The sequence below is a fragment of the Prionailurus viverrinus genome, chromosome B1, assembly GCF_022837055.1.
Source record: "Prionailurus viverrinus isolate Anna chromosome B1, UM_Priviv_1.0, whole genome shotgun sequence".
NCBI lineage: Eukaryota > Metazoa > Chordata > Mammalia > Carnivora > Felidae > Prionailurus > Prionailurus viverrinus.
The window spans coordinates 126574739-126598470 of record NC_062564.1 but is presented as its reverse complement, the minus strand read 5'-3'; the positions used below and the strand labels follow the sequence as shown (position 1 = coordinate 126598470).

General features: G+C 41.7%; 1 protein-coding gene across 1 annotated transcript in view; it reads left to right on the top strand.

Moving 5' to 3' along the window:
• BMPR1B (bone morphogenetic protein receptor type 1B) overlaps nucleotides 1-15609 on the top strand; it is a 410990-nt gene extending 395381 nt beyond the window's left edge. Inside the window, exons 10-12 of the mRNA XM_047857488.1 lie at nucleotides 6180-6355; nucleotides 9785-9915; nucleotides 11717-15609. Of these exons, the coding sequence (XP_047713444.1) occupies nucleotides 6180-6355; nucleotides 9785-9915; nucleotides 11717-11842 (433 nt within the window). The 3' untranslated portion in view covers nucleotides 11843-15609. The remainder of the gene's footprint in view (nucleotides 1-6179; nucleotides 6356-9784; nucleotides 9916-11716) is intronic.
• Nucleotides 15610-23732: the final 8123 nt, after the last annotated feature.

The window sequence follows — 23732 nt, the reverse complement described above, 5'->3', positions numbered from 1 at the left end:
CTGAATTCCACATATGAGTGAAGTCCTACGGTACTTATCTTTCTCTGGCTGACTTATTTCACTTAGCATAATACACTCTAGTTCCATCCATGTTTTGCAAATGGCAAGATTTCATTCTTTTTTGATCACTGAATTCTTATTTTTTAAACCCCTTTTTAGATTATTAAAGGTATGCGATGTTTGCTTCTCTTCCTTCTCTATTACCTTTTTATCTCCCTCCTCCCTCTCTCCTTCTTTCATCTCTCTGTTTTAGACACCAGCAACACCCAGCAGAAGACCGCCTGCGTGTGACCAAAGGCTTCATGAGCCACAGCCACCTGATTGGAGCTAACATCTTGATTCCCCAAGCTGGTTTCTCATGGCCACAGTGGGATCTTCATGTCTTTCGTGCACCTCTCCCGTCAGCCGATGGTACAGGGGGAATGTGCACTGTGCCGAACCTGTGGCTTTTTCCTTTACCCAACACTTCTTGCAAGAATTCCTGCTATGTGTTTATAATCGGGAGGTTTAATGAACCTGAAAAATAGTTAACCCAAAACAAGGTTAAGGCAAAGACTGTGTTTTTAAAAATCTGCTTTATTATACTCCGCCACCAAAATAAAAATCTTTTGCCTGCCCCTCCTCTGGTGCATCATGGCTGACAGTGTAAGTCATGCCCTATTCCCCAGTCCCATGCTTTGCCCAGGCTCATCCTCCAGCTCTCTCTGGCTCCTTGCTGGAGGCTCCACTTTGAGCCTCTCTGCATTCACAGGAGCTCCACGGTTCCCTCTGCTGGTTACTTTAAGAACTGCAGTGTGCACGTGCCACTCTGGGTACCAGGGCCAGACCCAGAGGGCCACATACGCAGTAGGGAGCGGCACTGTCCATAGACAATAAAACCAATTAAAATCGTCACCGTGCGCCCAAGGTTCTAAACCATGTCAGTAATGAAATCTGTCTCCCAGCAGGTCCTATTGCTTCTGCCATGTGCCTACTTCATCAGCCCTCCTTGTCACCTTCAGAAGAGGAAAATCTTAGTATCTTAGTATTGTATCCTTTCATTGCCTTCTCTTCCCTTCTCTGGCTGCCATTGTCTCACACTGTCAGTGTGCCTTGCTGCCCTCTCCCTGCCTAAAGCAGTTGCCTTGAGGACCCTCGATCACTTTGTATCCCCGTTGGATGAGAAGGAGCCACCGAGAGTGTACGAATGCTGGAAGGTTTGGTCTCCTCTGTAGACCTCTTACACCACCATGCTGCCACTTTCTTTATCCTACCACTGTCATCTAAATTATTTTGGTCAGAAATAGGAAGTTTGTTTTCATGCCTCTTTATGTAGTCCTAGTTGAGGGCATCCTACATTTTGAGAATCAAATGAAATTACACTTAATCAGCCCTAATCCTACTTAATACAGTAGGGAACTCGGTTTCATTCACAGCGCATCTGGGGACCCTAAGGAACTGTTTTCCTCTCTGTCCTATCAGCCTTATATCTTTGATATATGTTCTATATATATGTTTGCTATACCTCCACATAGTATAGTAGCTGATTCTTTTCTTTGCCAAACACCATCAACTCAAGGTTGAAGAGAGCTTTGCTGAGATACGTTGTAGGGCACTGTGTAAAATTTAGTCATGAAATTCATGCCACCAGAACATTTTCCCGATCTTTGTTTCCTACAGAAGCTTAACATCTTGTCATGACTCTAGGTCAGAGGAGAGAACGCTTTTTCTTCCTAATTGACTTGCCTCTTTACCCCCAACCTCCCAAATTACTGTTTATTTTTTATTCAGAAAATTTTAGGTGTTTTTATTTAATCCTGTCCCAGCCCACTGTCCCTAAAGTTCATAAAGAAAAATACCCAGTAACATAAGATTCTAAAACAATTTTCTTTTCCTGGAGAGGAAGTTGCCTGACAACCCTTAATTTATTTTGTTCAAAAAAGATATATATATATATATATATATATATTTATATTTATATTTATATTTATATTTAGATATATTTTTTAAGTTCATTTATTTTGAGAGAGAGAGAAGGAGAGAGACAGCGTGTGCACACATAAGTGGGGGAGGGGCTGAACGAGAGGGAGAGAAAGAAAGAATCCCAGACAGGCTCTGAGCTGTCAGTGCAGAGCCTGATGTGGGGCTCGATCCCATGAACTGTAAGATCATGACCTGAGCCAAAATCAAGAGTAGGATGCTTAGCCCACTGAGCCACCCAGGTGCCTCATTCAAATTATATTTTTATGTTTTTTCACATTCTACTTAAGCCTGTATCACACTGGTACATTAACAGGGATGAAAGCCAATGTTGGATCTAGTAGAAGGATTAATTATTAAAGTGTAAGTAAAAATATCTACCCCTGTAGTTCTCTAAACCCAGTTTTTCAGTTATGAGCCCTTTGTGCAAATATTTCTAACTCTTCTCCATTGGAAGGCAGGAGAGATCATGTTTTCCTCTACAGTGAACGTGGCACCCATGTTTTTGATGGAATGTTTTTGGTTTTTCCTGATAGAAACTCATCTTCTCTACTTGGGTCCACTTTTGCTCTTCAGAGCCTTATGTTTCCAACCTATCCCTTAATCCTTGAAAGGTACGTTTTTCTTGTTCCTTACCCTGCTGAATTCTTTTCCTTTATAATATATTTAATTAAAATATATTTATATATACAGAAAAGTATAAAAAATAATAAGGCACTCATGTAACAATTGTTATAATGTTAACAAAGTTAACAAGTTGCCTTATTTTTATCTGGTCTTTTTTTTTTTTTTTTTAATGCAGTGTTGAAGATAGCCCTTTGCATTCTGCTCCCTATTTGATTCCCCTTTACCCGACCCGGAAGTAGCTAGTATCCTGAAGTTGGTATTTATCTTTGCTCTGAGTGATTTTATGATTTGACCACATGTACGTGTGGCCGCTGCAGCACAGAGGATTCTTTTGTGCATTTAGAGTTCGTTTCTCCGACTCTGCCCTCCTTGTACAGTATCTGTCTTTTCTCATGAACTGCCCCTTCATGGAAAAGGAAGCCAGGGAAAGCTGAAGGCGCCCTGACCTTTCCTGTTTCCTTCTTCCTCCTTGACCCCTTCCTTCAATTACTTTATCCCCTATTCTTACATGCTCTGCACCATTGATCTCTACTTACGGCCTCTTTTTCTTCCTTTATTCTCGGTCCCCCAGTGTCAATATCCCTGGCTTCTATTTTTGGTCTTGAAGATGAACAAACTTACTTTTTCTCTTCCCTAATTTGGGAGCAGCTAAGATAATGTTACTGAAAACCTGAGAGAGAGAGCTGCAGTTTAATTACTTTCTAATATAGAAACACTCCTGAGCAAAGAGGGGCTGGAGCTATATATGTCTTGGAGGGTCTGCCCCTTTATGATGTTTGATATGAAGTACTTATAATTGGCGTGTTTGTCATTTAAGTGTAGTGCTGAAGGCATTTGCCATTAGGTTAACAGTAATCTTTTACAACGTTACTTTGCTTAACAAAATTTTATTTAACCTCTTAGATATTGGTAATGTCTCATTTTATGGTCTATATACAACAGAGATTTTTTTTTTAATATTTTTAATGTTTATTTATTTTTGAGAGAAAGAGAGAGAGAGAGCATGAGCAGGGAAGGGCAGAGAGAGAGAGAGAGGAAGACCCAGAATGTGAAGCAGGCTGCAGGCTCCGAGCTGTCAGAACAGAGCTCAATGCGGGCTTGAACTCACGGTCCTTGAGATCATGACCTGAGCTGAAGTCGGACGCTCAACCGACTGAGCCACCCAGGTGCCCCAGAGATTTTTTATATTTCTCTTTAAAGTATCTATAGCAAAGTTTACTGTAGACTGGCCTTTTCTTTCAGTTAAAGTGTATTATTTACCAACCATGTGCACAGCCCATTGTGAATGAAGAGGGATCAGGACAATTCTCTTTAGGGCTGTGAAATGATTATAGTAGATATTTAGGGCTCAAGGAGTTTACACTTTTAGGTTGGAAAACAGATACTTATTCAGATATTCTGAGGGAGGGTATCTATTCACAAACCACCAAGGAAACACGAAGGGTGGGGAAAGGAAAGAAGAGAGGGGACAGTTGTGCCAAGCCTGCACATTTTTTGGGAATCTGACGGACCAACCAAATCCTTGATTGTATGTTTGTTCAGTGTTTGAGGGAATGAGAGTGTAGAGATGAACTCTGTGTAGTCTACCTATCAGAAATCTTAATTCTGTCATCAAGTGACTATTATCTTTCAGTTTACAATAGATTGTCTCCATGTCAGATATTCTGTTAGCCCTTCCTGACCTAGCAAATCCAAATAAAGCACAAGAAGCTAAGAGTAAGAATGGGAAGGAGTTGCCTAAAATCTTTATCAAGTGTGGTCACAGTATATCTTTGGCCCAGATACACTCTTGTGGGGCCCATGATAAGACTGGTCTTAATTTCGTCTCCCAGTCCATGTTCTGGAATATAATTTAGGCCCTTTACCAGTTTCTTTCCATCTGCCAGCCCCCATGTTTGTTTCTTTGTATAGAAACCAGAATTCTCTACCCAGGCCCACCACTGTCTTCCTCTAATGATTCAAAATCATAAATTAGAACACATTAATGAAGTACCTACTACGTGCTCACACAGAAGAGATGTCAGTATAATTAAAAGTGGAATTTTTGTGGCATCTTTGAAATCTGATATTTTTCATTTTATCATTAAGCTGCTTCTTGGCTCACTTTCTTCCAAGTCTATATTACAGACTAATATATATTATATAACATATATATATGTAAATTTATTTATTTTCATTTTTAAAAATTTACACTTTAACTTTTATTTTAAAAACAAACAGGCTTTCTCAGAGCAGTAGCTCCTAGAAGTTCCTGAGGGGCCTAATGAGAATACTGGTGGCCCATCTGTTGCAATAGCTTTATATTAAGGCTTTTAGCTGGAAATGAATTTAAAATGGTTCTAAGGATGAAGCATTATGCGTTTTAGTAAATGTTAACAGTTTGGAGATCTGCAGAGAGACATCTGCCACCCTTTAAATTTTCCCAAGTGACACTGCATAGTTTCTGTTGTAGACAATAAAGATGGAGGCAGGGAGATCAAAGCCACAGGTTCTTCCTGAAAGCCAGTAGTGTTTGGGCAAGTTTGGCGTTATTGCCTGTGACCCAGCCTGATAAATGTGATATTTGCTCTGTGTAACTTCCTCGTGGAGGAGAAATAACACGTAGCTGCTAGAGAGTCAGTGGAGTGTGATGAAAAGGAAAACACGTTCCCTAGGAATTAGGAGATAGCCGGGTTTAGCCACGATCCCCCGCAAACGGCAGTTTTAACAATGACTTTTTGTGTCTTTTCTGTTTAATAGTCTCTTCACCAAAACTGGGGTTTATTGCTCTTCCTAGCTCCACTAGTGTCTGCTGAGAGAATACTAGTTAACCTCTGATACATGCTTCGGACTGTGCTGGTCGCGATTTTACACACCTCGTCTTGGTTAGTTGTCAGCCTATCGAGCAATGGTAGTTTGACTTTACACATCTCCATTCAGAACTCCGGCTGCAGCTCGCAGCACTGAGGCAGTGGTTCCCAAGTGCCATTCTACAGATTGGTGTCCACCCATCGTGAATTTTCTCCCAATCTATGGGAAATCAGGATGAATGGATCGCGTCCTGAAATTTTCATTCACCTACTGATACTATGTTCAGTTATTCCTTTCCTCCTTTTATTAAGAAGCACATGTTGTAGATCCTGCTTATCAGAGTAAAACATTTTCAGGTCTTTGTTGGTTCTCTTCCTCCCTCATTTTTTAACTTGTTTGCACCTCTAAAAACCTCGCAACACTTGGTTTTAAAAATACTGTCTCAAACGAACCACCTTGGCATGTGCTCATGCCAATTTTCAGAGCAAAGCTATTAAAATATGAAGGGGAAGAAGATATTTTTAGGCATTTTTAATAGATATATAGCAGTTATTCCGAGTGTATATTTGATCCAGTGGCAATGCAACCTTGTATGTCGTAGCTTCACTCTGCCATCTTCGTTGGGTCTTTACGTGTGAATATATAATACAACTCCTGGCAAAACATATGTTTCAGGGAAACGTTATTCTGTGAAAGGCTATCCCTTCCCACCTTTCGCTAAAACCCTGTTCAGGAATCCCTTCAACTTGTCATTTGTTGGTCCTGCTCAGTGCTGATAGGGCTTTGCTTTCCTTTTTCCTCAGTGATACCAATGAAGTTGACATACCACCCAACACCCGAGTTGGCACCAAACGCTATATGCCCCCAGAAGTGTTGGACGAGAGCTTAAATAGAAATCACTTTCAGTCTTACATTATGGCCGACATGTACAGTTTTGGACTCATCCTCTGGGAGGTTGCTAGGAGATGTGTATCAGGAGGTAAGTAACAGTGATGCTGTTGGATCTACTACAAATCCTTTCTGATCAGAGATCGGAGTTAGCATATTGTCCACAATTGCCTTTTATTTTCCACCTTGTTTCGGTTGATACAGTCACAGTCCCCCCAGGAAGTGATATCTGACGTCTTAGAATCATCTTGGACTGCCTCCTTCCAGCTTCTTGTCACCAACCTGCTGGGCCCCATCCCCAACTCCAATACCCCATTCCTTGTGGCTTCCTCTACGCAGATTAAGTAAGGTACAGACAGAAATGTGGGGTGGGACACCCATTCTTAACCTCCCCCCCACACTTGACTTTCTATAGTTCTTCTTCATAAAGCAGTTTGAAAACATCAGTTTTTATCAAAAGGAAATGAAAGCATAAGAGTATTACTACTGGTCATGATAAGTTTCCTACAAACAAGGATTCCCTAGTAAGACAACGTAAGACATTACTAAATATTCAGAGGCATTATTATTGTGTGTAGTATCTCGCTTACTGCTGCATCATCTGTCTTTAAATAGATTCCAACACTTTTTAGGTGAGAAGCTGAATCTTAGGCTCTTCATTATCAAGTACCCTGTTTATGGTTACTCTCATGGCTGTGCTTGGTAAGAGACCGTGCTGCTGCTCATCACGGCCAATTTAAACTCACTTTTGTGAAACCCTGAGTTTGCCCATGCTTCTGAAAGTGTGGAGAACACTTCACTGGGGCTGGGGTTCATTCTCAAACCTGCTGTTTACTATCTGTGAACCTTTGACAAGTTACTCAGCTTGATTCCAGTTCTCTCTTCTTAAGGAGGAGGTGAATTAAAGAGAATTAAAACTTCCTGGTACATCAATAGCTTTCAATACATGTTAGCTCTTATTTAAAATTTTCATTTTGGTTGGTAGGGGCTTAACTTATATTTGGATTCATATTTAAATATAGAGGAGAAACAGTTAATCAACAGGCATTTAGACTTTGGTAGAAAGATCACGATGCAATGCCTTCTCATCACTCTGGGAATTCTGAGCCTATTAGAAGCTTAATTTAAAATAGAACACGTTCCCTCTAAAGTGAGAGAACTGCAAAAAGGAAAGTTGACATAGGAAATGTTTCCTAACCAGATAGTGAATAAATCTCCCATTATATACGAAGAAGAAAAGAGCAAACCAAAATAGAAGTTAACTAACTGTGCCTTGGTTCATGATGTATAAAGAGTCGATGAGCCTATTTTGGAATACTATGCTTACACTTACGATAGGTTTGTAGAAGTTGAAGGAGTAGTAAGTAGACTACAAGACTACTTCTCTAATTACGTTTTCCTGAACATCTAAAGCAAACAAGTCCACAGGAAACCTGTATTTGGAAGCCTGTGAGCTGAACACAGGAGAAATGATTCTCAGCTTAAAAACAAGTTAGCCTTATAAAAGCAGCACGGTATTAATTGCTTTACTAGGTCTGTCTTTGCCTATGGAGATTTGAGAGGTACTAAAATGTTGCCTTTTCTCTTTATGAGATTGACATATGTTTGTCAGAGACATTCCAGTCCCAGCTCTGCCCCATGCCAACTGTATGGCCTTGGGCAAGGTACTGAATCCCTCAAAACCAACTTTTCTCATCTGGATAATGTGGGTAATAATGCTACCTCACAAACATGTTTATAAAAATTTAATAAGTTATACAGCATACTTAGCTACATGCCTGGTATCTAGTGGGTTCCTAATAAGTGAGTTTGTTTTCTCTTTCCAGAAAGGCAAACACACACAAAACTCTGTTCTCCAACACTTTCCTTTATGAAGATGGTGGAAGTTTTGGTTTTGTCTTTCTAGTCTAGGGACTATTGGGTGACCTAGATACATCTGGATGTAAGTCTACTAAACCTGGGAAGAAAAAGAATTTTTGAGGTTTCAGACACCATTAAATGGCAGCTAATATGGAAGTTTTGATAACTTAATTGCATATAAGAGAAAGAAGGAAGGCCTATAGTTCAAAGATAGACTTTGACTAATTCATAATTTTATGTGGTTGGCTCTGAGTTTGTTGTGGTACATATACTTGCTTACCACCATGTTGATAACGACACCAACATTAGGCATTGAGGAAAATATGAGATGAATAAGACAGACGTGGCCCTTGCCCTCAAGGTGTTGCCAGAGCCATTGTCTTAAGAATTAGAAAAAGAGGAAGAACTCAGATGAAGTGTGAGCATCCGCTATGCTTTAGACCCTGTGCCTTTAGTATCTCCTATAGAGATGAAACACAATGGAAGGAACTGTTAATGTAGACGACACACACAGTCATGCTCTGTGCTCTCAGCGAGGAACAAGACAGTGAGCTGGAATGGTCTGAAGAAACTGCTGAACCTTCTCGTCCTTTAGGTTTATATATGGGTTTGAGTTTGCAAGAAAGGGCCTAACACAGACTCCTGCTTTTGTCAGAGTAAACACCAGCGAATTTAATGATGCACTGGATAACCTGCCAACCTGGCGGTATCATCTTGTTCAGATAAAAGCAATTACGCTTCTGTAATAGATGATTCAGGATGGGGAGGAAAGGTGCTCCACATAGAGTGTTCAGAGCAATATCCTCTAAGGACAGAGGCTGCTGGTAATTATTGTGAGGAGTTAATCAGATAGGACTGAAAAGAAGATATAAGTAGCCTGCTTTTCTAAAGGACAAAAGGAATAAGGTAGAAAGTAGATACTAGGAAAAATGAAACGGAATTTCTCACGCTAAGTGCCATTTTCCTAAGATGACATAGATTTGTATCTTAACCCTCCTTTATTCAATACCTCTTTTTTTCTCAAAGTAATGCATTTCTTAGAGAAAGTTGGGTGAAACACAGAAAATTTAAAGGAGAAAATAATTAAAAATCAGACAGTTCTTGCACCTACAAAATCATGGCTGGTATTTTTAGGTGTGTATAATTTTTTTGAATTTTAAGTGCGGAAAAGTGCATTCTTATGATTAAGCAGAAAAATGTAAATCTCCCGTTTTGTTCGAGTAGGACACACTGCCAAATGTATTATGAGATTCATAATCTCATATTGCAATAATAGAAACAGTCCCATATTATGCGGTATGAGTTTGGGAGGTGCCTGCCAAGTTTGCATTGAGATTTAATATAGATTCTTTTTTTAATTTGGCACACAAGACCCTTTATGAAATTGGAAATAAATTTGAGATGCTTGTTTTACTTAGCTTTGGGAAATTAGAAAAAACCTGTAATAATATGTTTCATTAGGTTTTCTATTTATGTTTTTAATTAGATTAAGTGTCATTGGGGCACATGTAGTTTTTCAAGACTTATTTTGCAGTTTTTCAGCCTACACTTGTCTTTAGTACTGACAGAACTTTTTGAGAACGGTTTGTATGTTGGCCGTTTACGTCTACCTCATAGAAAGTGACGATAATAATAGTTCAAAAACAACTCATATTTTCAGGTATAGTGGAAGAATACCAGCTTCCCTATCACGATCTGGTGCCCAGTGACCCCTCTTATGAGGACATGAGAGAGATTGTGTGCATCAAGAAGCTACGTCCCTCATTCCCCAACCGGTGGAGCAGTGATGAGGTAAGGCTTGAGGTAAACAGGTGGCTATGACCAACTTCTAAATAGACTCTTCTCTTTTTGCTGAAATTCCGTATATTCACTACAGGAATCCTCCTTCTTTGTTTTGATGGTGACAGTAATGGTGCTTCACTGCAGTCATTTATGTGGAGCTAAGTGTAGTATGTTAAATTATCTGTTTCTTTTTTCCAATTTGCTTTTGCTACTTCTAAACTATATTGACTGGGTTAACACTTAGCCTGCACAGTGGGTACACATTATTTCACTTGTTTGTGATGTCCTGACATTTGCATAAAGGATGTTCTTTGTGTGTGTGTGTGTGTGTGTGTGTGTGTGTGTGTGTGTCTTTAAAGCGTCATGATTTTCTCCATGACAAACCAGCCTGCAACAGTCTCTCATCTTGAGGAGAGAAAAGATAGGCGTCTGCAGAATCTAGTTTTCTTTACACTGAAGGGATACTAGTTGACTTAGTTGAGCTGCCCAACTGTGCCACGAACCTTTGTTAACAGGCAATGATATGATGCAGTCTGAACAAACCCATATTCAGCCTGGCTCTGAGGACACAGTGATGAGACCTGAGCAGGTCTGGAAGGCAGCTCTTCAGAAGGAGGAAGCGAGTTAGGTGGCCTTGCATTTCCTGACTCATCTCCTCCTCCGCTTCCTCTGCATCCACGCTCCAAGCTTGTAAACTCACCAAGTCCTGGAGTGCTCGGGCAGGCTGGAACATGCAGAGAGGAGTTTGAAGCATCCCCAGGGGGAAAAAAAAAGCAACCCCCCCAAAACCCACCCCACCAAACATGTACCAAAGCCAATGCCAACAAATGGAAAGAGCACTGTATATAAACTAATTCTTCAATGTTAAGTGCATTTAAAAATAATCCTTGGTTCATTGTTTTTGTGTCTCGTTACTGAAATGCTAAATAATGCAGATGTTTTCCAATGAGCTATGCAGAAAACTTTATGAGATCCTGGAGTTCTGTTATTTTGAAGGTGGTTACAGGCATTGGTATTATTCAGAATCCCTTCACTGAAGATTTCTAATGAAGTGAAATAGTGCTTTTCAACAGGAAGACCAATAATTGATGTGGCACAGGAGAAAGTTTTAGCGAGGCTGTGCACAGGTCATTAATCTTGTTAAATGGTAAAGTGCGATGCTCTTATTGTAGCAGACAGCTGTGATTTAGGAATAACCATGTTTGTTTGAATAGTATGGAATTAGATAAAAGATTTAAGCTCATCGAGTGTTATAAACAATGTAGGAGTGTGGAGTGGAACACAGACTCCCTGGGTATTTTTGTATTTGTTTAATACGGACTTCAAAGACACTCTTCTACAATCAGCAAAACCACCTGCTTGCTACTGTCATAAGGAATACATGAAAATGTGTTTTAGTCATTTAGAATTTGTATGAAAAAAAGAATTTTTTATGGAATTTTGTCTACATGCTTTTAGGAGTATCTTTTGAAACTATATTTACAGGGTGCCTGGGTGGCTCAGTTGGTTAAGCACCTGAATTTGGCTCAGGTCATGATCTCACGGTTTGTGGGTTCAAGCCCCGAGTTGGGCTCTGTGCTGACAGTTCAGAACCTGGAGCCTGCCTCGGATTCTGTGTCTCCCTCTCTCTCTGCCCCTGCCCCCTTGCACTCGCTCGCTCTCTCTTTTTCTCAAAAATAAACATTAAAAAAAATAAAAAATATATATTCAAACTTCTGAAGCCTCAGACCAAAAGCCAGATAGCAAATGGCCACCTTGCTGATAATCCCTGTGTCTCGTGTTACTCCAGCTTTCCTTTCCCTTCCCACAGTGTCTGAGGCAGATGGGAAAGCTCATGATGGAATGCTGGGCTCACAATCCTGCATCACGACTGACCGCCCTGCGCGTCAAGAAAACACTAGCCAAAATGTCAGAGTCCCAGGACATTAAACTCTGATTTGAGGGGAAAAAACAAGCACCTCTTGAGAAAGCCAGTAGATACTCTTCTGTTTGTGGGCAGAGCAAAAGATGTTCCAGAAGCATCCACAGTACAAGCCTTGAACACCATCCTGCTTCCCAGTGGGTTCAGCCTCACCTCTCAGGGAGCAGCCTGGACAAAGAGAAGTTCCCAGAAACACGTTCTTACCGTGTCTGTTTGTAGGAGGGAGAAACCGCTTGGGTAACTTGTTCAAGATATGACGCATGTTGCTTTCTAAGAAAGCCCTGTATTTTGGGATTGCCCTTTTTTTTTTCTTCAAAAGATGCTTTAATTTTGCCAAAATAGAACAAATAATGTAGATGTTTTAAGGTTTTTACTATTATAGTTTAATAACAACAAAAGGTCTTCCCAGAAATTCTGCCGGAAGGCAAGTTTTAAAATACCTTTTTCCATTGGTATAATTTTGTTGCACTCTTCAAACCAAGAGACAGTCTGTGAAGTTGGAGAACACAGAGTGGAACTCCTCTGAAAATCTCCCCGGTTCTGCCTCCTCAGACCACTTTGGCCAGCCCTGAATTTAGGGGCCGCCACAGCAATGTGAATGCACCTGGGTACAGATGCCACCTGTCTGGGACCTCGTTTGGGGGTTCCTGCAGGTGACCCTTCGTAGCTTCAGACAATATGGAACAAATGAAGGTTTCATGTGACTCTGTGAGAAGTAGTAAGTGTTGATGCTTTTCTTTAGAACCACTTTGTGTTTCTGATTCTTTTAAGGCGTTTCTGTCACGGTAAAATCCTTTCCTTTTCATTAAACACAAACAGAGCTGTTCTTAGGTGCAGAGAACTGACCCATGCATGTTTTTGATCTCTCAAACGAAAGGATCGATATTACATAAAATTGCCATCAGTTTTGTTATAAACAAGCCTCTTTAAAATAGAGCTAATTTTGCTCCTGTGTTGTAAGAAAAATATGTCAGTAAGGTAGAAGATGAGGCTTGGGGGTGCAAATGGCTTGTCTCTTATCTATGCAGGAGAGCCCGCCTTAGAAGCACAAGGGAAAGTATGCCTGTCTTATTTTGTATATAGATAATGACAGTTTCTTTTTGTTATTGTCTGTCTCTTTTGTGTCTGAGTGAAGGGAAGGAGAGAAAGCATGTCATATTAATTTAACTAAATTTTAATTTAAAAGTAGAAATATAACCTCCAGAGGGGACAGCAGAAGAGAGCAAGTGGAGGGCACAAAATATTATGGCTGCTGTGATTTATTATTCTAAGATAGATATGGATCGAGCATACTCACCCTAAATGATAATTTCACGTCTTAAGAGTTCTGACTCAGTTTATTTTATTTTCATGACGTTCAGTTCACTTGTTAATTAATTAATTTATTTTTCTTCTCTGTGGCACTTGTGCAAAGCATCTCCTCACCTACTCGGCTCTGTGGGGTTTGAACTTTTGAGGAACGTGAGTCAGATCATTGACAGGGCCAATATTCCTCAGCAACAGGAACATAAAGCTTAAAATTGTGCACACCCCTCTCGCCTGTATCCGTCTAGGTGTCCTTACTGTGGTTTTCTTTTGTTTCTTAGAGATTCCGCCGTGTTTAGTAAAGAATTGGGGAAGTACTTCTTGGTCTTTTTAAACACGACGTTCCTTCCAGAATACTCCAGGGGGCAGTGTTTTATAACACATTTTCACCAGTTGGTGCCTGAAGGATGGAGGGTGTTTGAAAATGTGACAGCTGCATGAAAAATGAGAAAATATTCTCCTCACTTCTGGGGTAGGCCTGCAGCTGGTGACTTGTTCAACCTGAAAACGTCTTAGAGCACAGAGTGGTTGTGAGCTGTGCTTACAGTTTGGGAGCACATCAGGAGAAAGAGTGTTCTGTAGTCAGCATTCTCTTCCCAGTGCGTTAGAGCCGCGTTTTGTGTGTAACGAAGATTTTCTTAACCCTTGAATAGGAACAATGTTTGTTTCTCCCAGATTAAAAACACTCGTTTCCAAATAGAATTGTAATCAGAAGGCTGCTTTTAGTGAGATTAAAATCACCTGAATCGCAACCCAAAGGTTCCTTTCCCTTGGGTCGCATTGTATCCCCTGTGATAGCTTGGAAGGAATGTGTGCGTACAATGAAGTGTGATAATCATCTGAGCCTTGGAGAGAAACTTCAGTGCCTCTAAATTAGATAATCTACAAACAAATAAGCAAACATTGATGCCCGTTGAGTGGGGACACAGTTGTGTTTCTTGATTTTCCCTAAATTTAAGCGAGGTTGGGCTTACCTCTTAGATAAAAATGTGTGTTATTTTTGGTAAATTTTTATACATAGGTAACTTCAATCAAAATACTTTGTGGGGAGGTGATGATTTGAAAGTAAACTAGATTTGTAGGGGGGACTTGGTTTCAATGAAGAATGGGAAGAAATTAAAACAGTATCCAAATTTCTTCTATATTATTTGTTTAGTTGTTTTGGAAAAATCTATAGCTTGCTTTCTAATCCTCAACCTGATTTACTCACTATGAACATTTAAAAATTATTCTCGATATATTTAAAAAGACCCATTTAGTTGTTAGTGTCTTTCAATGAGATAGGCATTTATTTATGAGTAGACTTTTCTTCGTATCTTACCCAAACCCACCTTATTTAGGGAATACTAAATTGTTCTTAAAGGGACTACCTACTCACTTCCAAATCATACTTTTTGATTTTTAAATTTTTAGTAGCTCAGAAGTGAATTTTATTTTTTTTGTTTTGTCTTTCAATAGAATAAGTGGGAACCTGAAAATTACTGTAGTCAGTTGTTTCCTTTCAAGACTATTTCAAAGACTAAGATTTTCTTCTAATCACTCCCTCCCCTCCAAGGGAATCCTAAAATATTAGTTGCTAGCTAATGTGAGTTTTGTATGCTAAGATGTTCAGGTTTATAGTTTATGTATGTGTGTATATATTATATAAATATATATGTATATATAAATATTATGTTCAGTTTGGAGTCTGGCACAACTCCATTATGTGGATTAGAGAGTAAAATATTATGGATGATAAAGTACTAAATGAAACATAATATTTATTTATGAAAGCATGTAGTTGGTTAAGTCACAAGTGACAGTGCTATGAACGTCGTGTATGAGGAGACGGGGCTTGGCCTTGCCAGACAGCACCGCTCACAGGCCACTAGTGACTGTTCTGTTTATTCTTCACACATAAAGCTTCTTAGAAAACATGCCAAGATTTTGTTTCCAGGGAATTCCTTGACACATCTCGATTGTTGTGTACTCAGGTACAGGAAATACTGAATAACGACAGAATTTCGTGTTCCTAGAGTCATGCATAGTCATTAGACGTTACGGAGGTTTACGCCGTTGGTCTGTTCTGGTTCTTCTTTGTTTTTGAGCGGGAAGGCACTGAAAGCAATTTTTTTTTTTTTTAAACTTGAATAGTTCTGCAGTTCTATCTCTTTAGAAAACTCGGTCGCATAGCAGTGGAAATGAAAGAAGTGGCATCAGAAGTGATTTAATTTAGCAATTATGATTCCTCTTGTAAAACAAAACAAAGAACAATGCCATATTTTTTGGAGAAAAGTTGGCAATATATAAGGGGTTTTGTTGTCTGTCTGTTTCAAAAGAAGATTCATTTGTGTTCTTTTGGGGAACCAGTGCCTTATTGAATTTGTATATACTGTAATTATTCAGGACTAGGGAACAAACAATTGTATTTGTTACAAATTGTATATGGCTTTGTTTTAACATTCCCCCCTCCCCCCACCCCCCCCCCACTGAAATAAAATGGATTCTTTATCCCCTTGGAAAGAACATGTCTGTTATCTTATAGTTGTGCCTTTTTTCCATCTTTGAAAATGTCACATTGTAACAGGCGGGAAGGCAGCCGTGGAAGAAAATGATGCAGGTAAGCTTATGTGTTTGGTGGCGGGAGAGCGAGATGAATGGTCTGATGGCTTCTGTCTTCTCTGTAATTAGGAGGCACAGTCATCTGTTGGGAGCGAGAGGCAAGGTAGGGAAGTGAGGGGTTTCGGACAAGTGAGTTTAAAATTGCGCCGTGGAAAATTGCAGCCAGATGGTTACAGGCAGCGCTGAGGGCCCGGTTCGCGCATGGGACCGACCGTGTGGCGTAGCGGCCGAGAGGATGGGCTGTGGATTGCCAGGCGGCCTGTGTGGAGCCTCTCATACCCTCAGTTGTGTGACAACAGACCTGTGTGCACCTCACAGAGACTCCTTTTCTGTCCCTTGAAGTTGAGAATAATATTACCTAATGTGTGACGCCGTCCTGAAGACGAAGCCCTCCACGCATCCGGCATGAAGTCAGAGCTCAGCCATTGCTGAATATTAGCTGGCGGTACAAAGTCATGGTGCCACTTTCCTGTGTGGTTTCTGTCAGCTCCTGAAGCGTAGGCCTGGGGCCTGCAACAAACATTCACTCAGGGTTGAAGGTTTTCGGGCACAGGCAGTCATGGATCATGCAAAACGCGGATCACCACCATCCAGGGAGATGGCTGACGTGGCCCAGAGAAGGGATTGAAGAGGAGGCGGCTGGCGGGTGGAGGGAAACTAGGTCCAAGGACAGAGAACCCTTCCGGGGTTGGGGTGGTGTACCAGCAGTGACAGGGGCTGCAGTCCACATGACGCTTCAGAGAGAGAGAGCAGCGAGGCTAAGGACAGGCAGGAGGGTGTGATCACAGGAGTGCAGGGATTTAGCTAGTGGACCAGATTGTCGGTACGGAAAGAAGAACCCGACAGTAAGGCTTTTGGATAGGTCTTCATGGATCCTGGGGCCCCTGAGGATGGTAGCAGTCTAAGGAAAGGAAGGCTGTGAGGCCGAGTTCTCCAGGGCCACAGGAAAATGGGGGATGGTCTGTGAGGGCAGTGAGTCGGGTCAGAGGCCGGTCGGGCCTGGTAGGCTGAAGCACAAAGCAGTGGGTTCCATGCAAGGGCCACAAATGACAAAGACCCCATCTTTCCTCCCAGCCGTGACACGTGGGGTATGGAAGAAGGAGGCTATTGCCTTTGCCCCGGAAACGGCGTCCCCTTGGACCAGAGAAAGCCCTGTGCAAAGGGAGAGGGAAAGGATTGGGTTATTTCTGCTTGGACTGTGGATCTCGGCAGGTAGGGTAGAAAGTTTAGTTTTGAGGGGATCCGTTGGAGACTGGGTCAGGAGAGAAGCCCGGGATCGTTTGGGCACAGGCAGTATAAGAATACTCCCTTAGTTACCAGGGACCCCAAAGTGTTCGTGTGACTGGCTGCATTTAGCCAGCTGCACTTGGGCCAAGGGAATTCATCCCAGCATTGGGATTCAGATCGACTTGGCTCACGTTCCGTGGTTTTCACTTTCTCACTTCTGTGGAAGTATAGAATCTGAGCACCGTTTTCTCCCCTGTATATGGGATAAAAATACCCATCTGCTTAGGGCTCTCATGAGAAGCACATGAGATGAATTTGTGAAGTACGTGAAGGCCCCACCCAGCACGCAGCAGAAGCTTTTCCTCACCGACGTGAGTTCAACAGGATATAAGCTAGCGATGTTTAAAAAAGTCACAATTCACTGTGGGCACACCTCTTCGCCCCTCTCTGTGCCCCACTTCTATATGCTATGGCCGTTCGTGGGACTTGAAGGGAGATGGGTAGTAAATCCCAGCTCAGGAGAACAGAACCTTCTCTTGACACAAGTCATTTGTTACAACCCCACTCTTAGAAGGACTTTTGTTTCTGGAAAGTAATTTCTACCCTAGGTTCTGAGCTGCAGGACCTCTGGGACAGAAGAAGGTTCTTTGCCTGGTGCCTGTGTGCTGGCCCAGAAGGACAGATACAGCGGGAGCCTTAGAGAGCTCCGTAGTGTCCCCAGCCCAGGTCGCATGTCAGCGCCCTCACAGACTCATTTGGTAGCTCTCGTAGGCTCAGCTTTCCCAACAGGGATCCCAGCTACCAACGCTCCAGAGTAGGGGTCAGTGGACGGCATGGGGGAGTCTTACCACCCTGTGCGTTTCTTTGAGAAGTACCATTTGATTCTTTAATTGTATTTTCATCTTTATTTTTTAAGTGTCTGTTTATTTTTGAGGAAGTGCAAATGGGGGAGGGGCACAGAGAGGGGGGAACAGAGGATCCGAAGCGGGCTCTGCGCTGACAGCAGCGAGCCCGATGCGGGGCTCAAACTCATGAACCTGAGCTGAAGTCAGACGCTCAACCGACTGAGCCACCCGGGTGCCCCTGTATTTTCATCTTTGGATGGAGTTGAAATCTCTAGTCCAGCCATAGAACCCACTTCTGCCTTTTCTTTTCCCGAGGTTCCAGTTCTACACACAGTCACTACTTCCTTAGTCCCGACAAACATTTGAGTTTGTGACTCCAGCTTTAAATCTGTCTGAAATCACTGTCTCCCAGGCCTCAGGAGGGGGCGTTTTCTCAGCATTGGTACAATTGTCATCCACTCCTGTGATCCCACCTGAGCAGGGGTGGGCAGATTGCAGTCTGTCCAAGGACACGGCTCCAAGTAGTTCTCTCACTAAGGGAGGAGCCGCCTTTGATTCCACTCGTTTCATGGCCATCATCCACCGCACGCTTGGAGCCTTCTGCTGGCTCGCTCTAAAGGGGTGACCGGGTGTCCTGTACCGGTGGCATTTGCCATAGCTCTGGGCATCCTGGGTTACTGGGCTCATCTTTCATGCCCTACCAATTAGCGTAGTTGTTTGCAAACAACTGATTTCGTTTAAAATCAGGTCTCTCGGGGTAGAGCCCCATATTCTTTTTATCCACAAGGTCCCCAGGACCTTCTGATGCTGCTCTAAGACTGGTTCTCCCCATTTACTGCTCACCACTATCACCTGGGGGCCATTAAAAAGCTCTCAACAACCGGGCCACACCCTAGACCTATAAAATCAGAACCTCTAGGGTCGGGAGTCAGGTACTAGGGGTGTGTTTGTGTGTTTTGAGAGCAAGCTTGAGACGGGGAGGAGAAGAGAGAGGGAGAGAGCGAGAGAGAGGAAATATAAATCTTAAGTGGGCTCCACACTCAGCGCGGAGCCCAACACGGGGCTTGGTCCCATGACTGTGGTATCATGACCTGAGCTGAAATCAAGAGTATGGCACTTAATCAACTGAGCCACCCAGGCACCTCCAGGCACTAGTGGTTTTTAAAGCTACTCAGGTGATTATAATGTGCAGAGAGGCTTGAGAAACACTGATTCCAGAACCTTCATCCTGTCCCCAAGGGAGGCTGTGATTACCATCCTTGCGGACTCCAGGGGCTTTTCTGTCCGAAAGAAACGCAGGGTGACCCTTCACACAGGAGTGTTTTGTTATGAAGAAACAAAGGAGGTAGCACTCTGTTGCTTATAAATATAATTTATTACCTGTTTAAAAATTCTTTCTTACATTTTGTACATGTTGGCTGACAGAATAAATGCAGGCAATTTACAAACCAAGGGACTGCAGGAAAAACGGGGAGAGGCAGCAGGGAGAGAGAAGAGGCACACCCAGAGCTGGCATCCCTCACCTTCACCACACAGCGGCATGGTGGACGGGATGCCCAGAGAGCACTCCTCCACCAGGGGTTTTCTAGAAAAGGAATTGCATAGAAGATACAGCAAGAGGGAACTCCACAACAACAAAAGAAGTGTTCCGTATCTGAAAAGCCAAAGTTGTGTTGTCGTGTTTCCAAAAGAAAAATGACAAAGCACAAAATCTCAATCCGACACTTCTGCAGTTGAACTGTTCCAAAGGGAACAGCAGGTGGATGACACAGGCTCTTCAACACAGACTGCTGGGGATTTCTCTCTGACAAACACTGCCTGTCTTCTTTAGAAAGAGTGAAGCGGAAGGTCACCAACTTGCTACAGCTCAACGTTAAACTCGGTGAACATGTACAACACTGACACCCAACACACACACAGTGATGATATTCCCTGCAATTGGCTGAATGCATTCTGTTTGGAGGGCGAAGGCTTCGGTACCAATAGCAGATGGAGGGAAGAGTGAGGGGGAGAACGCAAACCACTCAGCTTGTTCTGATTGCTGTCCTCTTTCTTTCCCAAGGCCTGGAGGGGTACGCACTTGAACTTAAGCCCCTAGGATTACAGGCGTCATATGAGACTTTAAGAGTATAAAAAGGCAAAGGCATTTTCCACTGGCTGTAGATTTCTTGCTCTTTTAAGCTGTTCTAAAACAGGTTTGTTTTAGCATGGAGAAGATAGCTCACGTCACGATTCTTGGATATTGCCTCACCATCGTGCCTAGGGGCAGAGGTCAATGGCTCAACTCCTAGGCTACCGCTCAGAGATACCGGCCTATGATTCACATTCTGAACTCCAGAAATGAGGGTTACTGCACCCTGGGTCAGCGCCATCAGGCTCAACAGCGGCTCTGATAGCCCCAATTCCAACAGATCTTTGGAATTGAAGGATGACACATAGAATTTGAGAATATTTATAATGGGCCCTGAAGGGTGATGGCCTTCGGCAATTTACAATATTGCCGAGGCACAAATCTCAAATGGCATGCTAAGAGGCTGGTATACAGTACCAAATACTTTGGCTGGTGGGCAGCTGACTGTGTCTCAGGGCAGCTTCCTCGTTGTCTTCTGAACAACTGGTGTACCGGCCACAACTCTTGCGACATTCTGCAGAGATTCCCAACTTTGGATTCTGGAAGATCTCTTCAATCCCCGAGAGTCTAAGTGTACAGCTGGCTGGGAAACAGCCTCTTACCAATAGTGAGTTCTTTACGGTTGCTGGGGTTTGTGTACCAGCACATTTGTGGAGTTCCTGGTGGTTTGTCTTGGTGATGCCTCCCTCAGCCATTCTAAAATCGGTCGAGGAGCATATGTTACATTTGGTTGAATGAGCTCATTAGTATCCCACCACAAATCAATAGGAGGAGGGGACAAGCCTACCGGAAAAGCTGGGAGCCCTGAACGAAGACAGATTTTTTTTTTTTTTAAGTAGATTTCTGAAAATGGGGGCAAGCACAAGGCCAGTAAGCCTGAAGGATCAGAAAGTTGTTAGTCTTAGTTCACAGGGAAAACCTACCCAGTGACATACGTTGCCATTCCCCCCTCCCCCCACCCCTGCCTTTCCAAAATAGCAGGTTTTAGACATGAATTCCGGAAATACTTATGACTCCATTTGGCTAACTTGACCTGTATGGACACAGGTTTAAATTAACATTGGTTGCAATATATTTATTCCCCTTATGACTTATTCCATTGAAAAAATCAGAGAATGCAAGGGAAATCTTTGAAAGTGATCATTACAGCCAGAGATTATACAAATATATTTCTTAAGGTAGAGAAACAGCACTTCATTGCACAGAGTCAAAGTTCTAAGGATTTCATTCAACATTAGTTCAACAAGGGTAAAAAAAAACACACAAAAACAAAAAACCCAAAGTGTAATAGTTGGTCCTATGAGGCACTCGGAAGGTAAAAAAAATGTCTTATTACCTTGAGATAATAATAAAAATATTTTCCTTATTGGATCTATAAAATCTAATGCTCATTGACCACTATCATCTTTACAAATAATTGGCTTTAAGCAACAACATTCTGATTCACAAAAGCTCCTCTATTCTCAAAGAAGATGGATAAAACCCAGTTTCATTTCAGCTGTTTCCATGGTCATCCCTTCCCTCATTGGCCTTGGACTTGTACTGAGGTCTCTATGTGAAACAGAGAACTTGTCCAGAGCAACTGCTCAGCAAAAGCTAAAGAAAACTCACATTCAACTTCAAGACTGAAAATTCAACATGTAAACTTCTTCTACATTCTTTACACTCTCTTGCAGGTCCTTATATAGTTTTTATTTGCTTGACCCCATGGGGGCAGACCATATACTGGCAAAGGCTTGTGAATTCTAGGAAGTTAGTGATCACCTTACTGGCTCCCTTCCTCATACGTGGATGACAGAAGTGGACCGAAAGCATATCTGCTGTGTTCCTGACAGTCATACACATGGGGATACAAAGGACGAGAGCCTCGTTTGCTTCTCTCCAGAAGTAAAAAGTCTTGATTCCACCATCTGAATGCTTACTTTGAAGGTATCTAACTTACATGAGAAATAAATACCTTAAAAAAAATTACAGAGTATCTAATTTCCAGAGTGTCCTAAACTCAGTCTCCATGACTTCTTCCTAAAGAATGGCTCTACTGTTTGAAAGTTAAGAGAGTAATATCTCTAAAATAATAGTACATATGAAAATGGGTAATGGTTTTACAGTTGAGTATTGGACACCTCACCCAAAATATTGCCCTGCCTTTGAAGAAGTCATCTGAGGATGGGGATTTTTTCCTTGTAGCAGAGGTGAGTGTCCACATTGGTGTCCACACAGTTTGTGAAAAGGCTGTTCTCTGTTACATGTTTGTCATCACCCTGTGTCCAGTTACCAGTACTGAATCCAGTTTCTATTCCTTCCAGATCACTCTAAGGAAATCTGAATGAATGTGGTGAGAATAAAATGAAAATGCGATGAGACCTCTGCCTTTAGACATCCACATTCAGCAGAAAGGAATCTTCCTTCCAGTCCTGGTTACCAGTCACAAATCTCCCTTCCTTAGACACAGTTCTGTCATTTGCATATATAAAACTTATTTGTAAGCGGATTCTTCTTACATTTCCAAAAATAAATATTAGAAAACTAGATGTAGGAGATTTAAAACATCCAAATCTCAATAAAAAATGTAAGTGTTAAACATGACAACTCTTCAAAAACTGTTTTATACAGAGATTTATGTATTTCTATCATTCCTATTACCCCAAACCAACTTGAGACATACCGTGTGTGAAAGAGTTGGTGTACTAGCCTCATAATGACATGGAATTTTTATGGGTGATTTAAGTAAAGAAGTGTGACAATAAGAAAACTATAGATTTGAAGTGAAAATTTACCCACGTGTGTCCTAAAGATCCTGACTGTTTAGCTATTAATTCCCTTTGTCAAACAACTTTACGTGAATTTTTATGTGACACTAGGATAGGGTGCGTTGTGCACCACTAGATGGCACTATGCACAAATGATAGGTTTCTTTCCCCATTCCAAAGAAGTAATAAGCGCGTCCTTCCTCACAAGCTATATAGAAACCCTAGGAATCAAAGGCAGGACATGTCACATAGAATGATGGAGTGGCTTTCTATGAAATGAACTGTTGAATCTGGACCTTCTAAGTTTGAGAGCAACCTAACTGCTATTATTTTACTCCAAAGGAAAAGGAAATCAGAATTCGTAGGGAAAATTATTGGACATGAATGGTGTGTTGTACGTAAGGGAGTTGCCATTCACTTGATGGGGAACATAACAGGTTCTATGACAGATGAGTACCTCACTTACAAGGAATCAACCACTCTTTCCTTTCCACTAGGCATGGAAGTTCCTTTGAACATCCTTCAGATTTCTAATTCTTGATTTCCACAGATGACAGCTCCCCAAACCAGTATTGACGAGCAATCTTGAGAAGTTATTTCAAACTGAAGTAATGGACAATAGCAATCTTTTGTCCTCCTCTTTGTAAAAAAATATCTATTTAAAAATCGTTTTACGTAGCATACAGTGTTACTATCTTTTGGTCAAATACGCATTGGTACAAACATTATCTACTGAACTTATTTATTACTGCAATCCCTTCCTTTCACGATAAGTGTAACATGTTTTTATCTATGGTGCAGGGGTGGCCTGAGAGAGACAGGTTATGGAAAATATGCCCCAAACAGAAGATAAGAAACAAAAACGGTGAGAGAAGAGGCTCTATAACAAGGTATCAGTAGTTCCTCAATGATGAGGATGCCTTGAGGAATCTTGGGCATACTAAGAAGTCACCAAAATAGAAGAGGAAATATATGGGTAAAGATGGAGGAAAATATCTAAAATGATTTCTAGTTCAATGCCAGTCAGTAACCTCTGTACCTCTAGC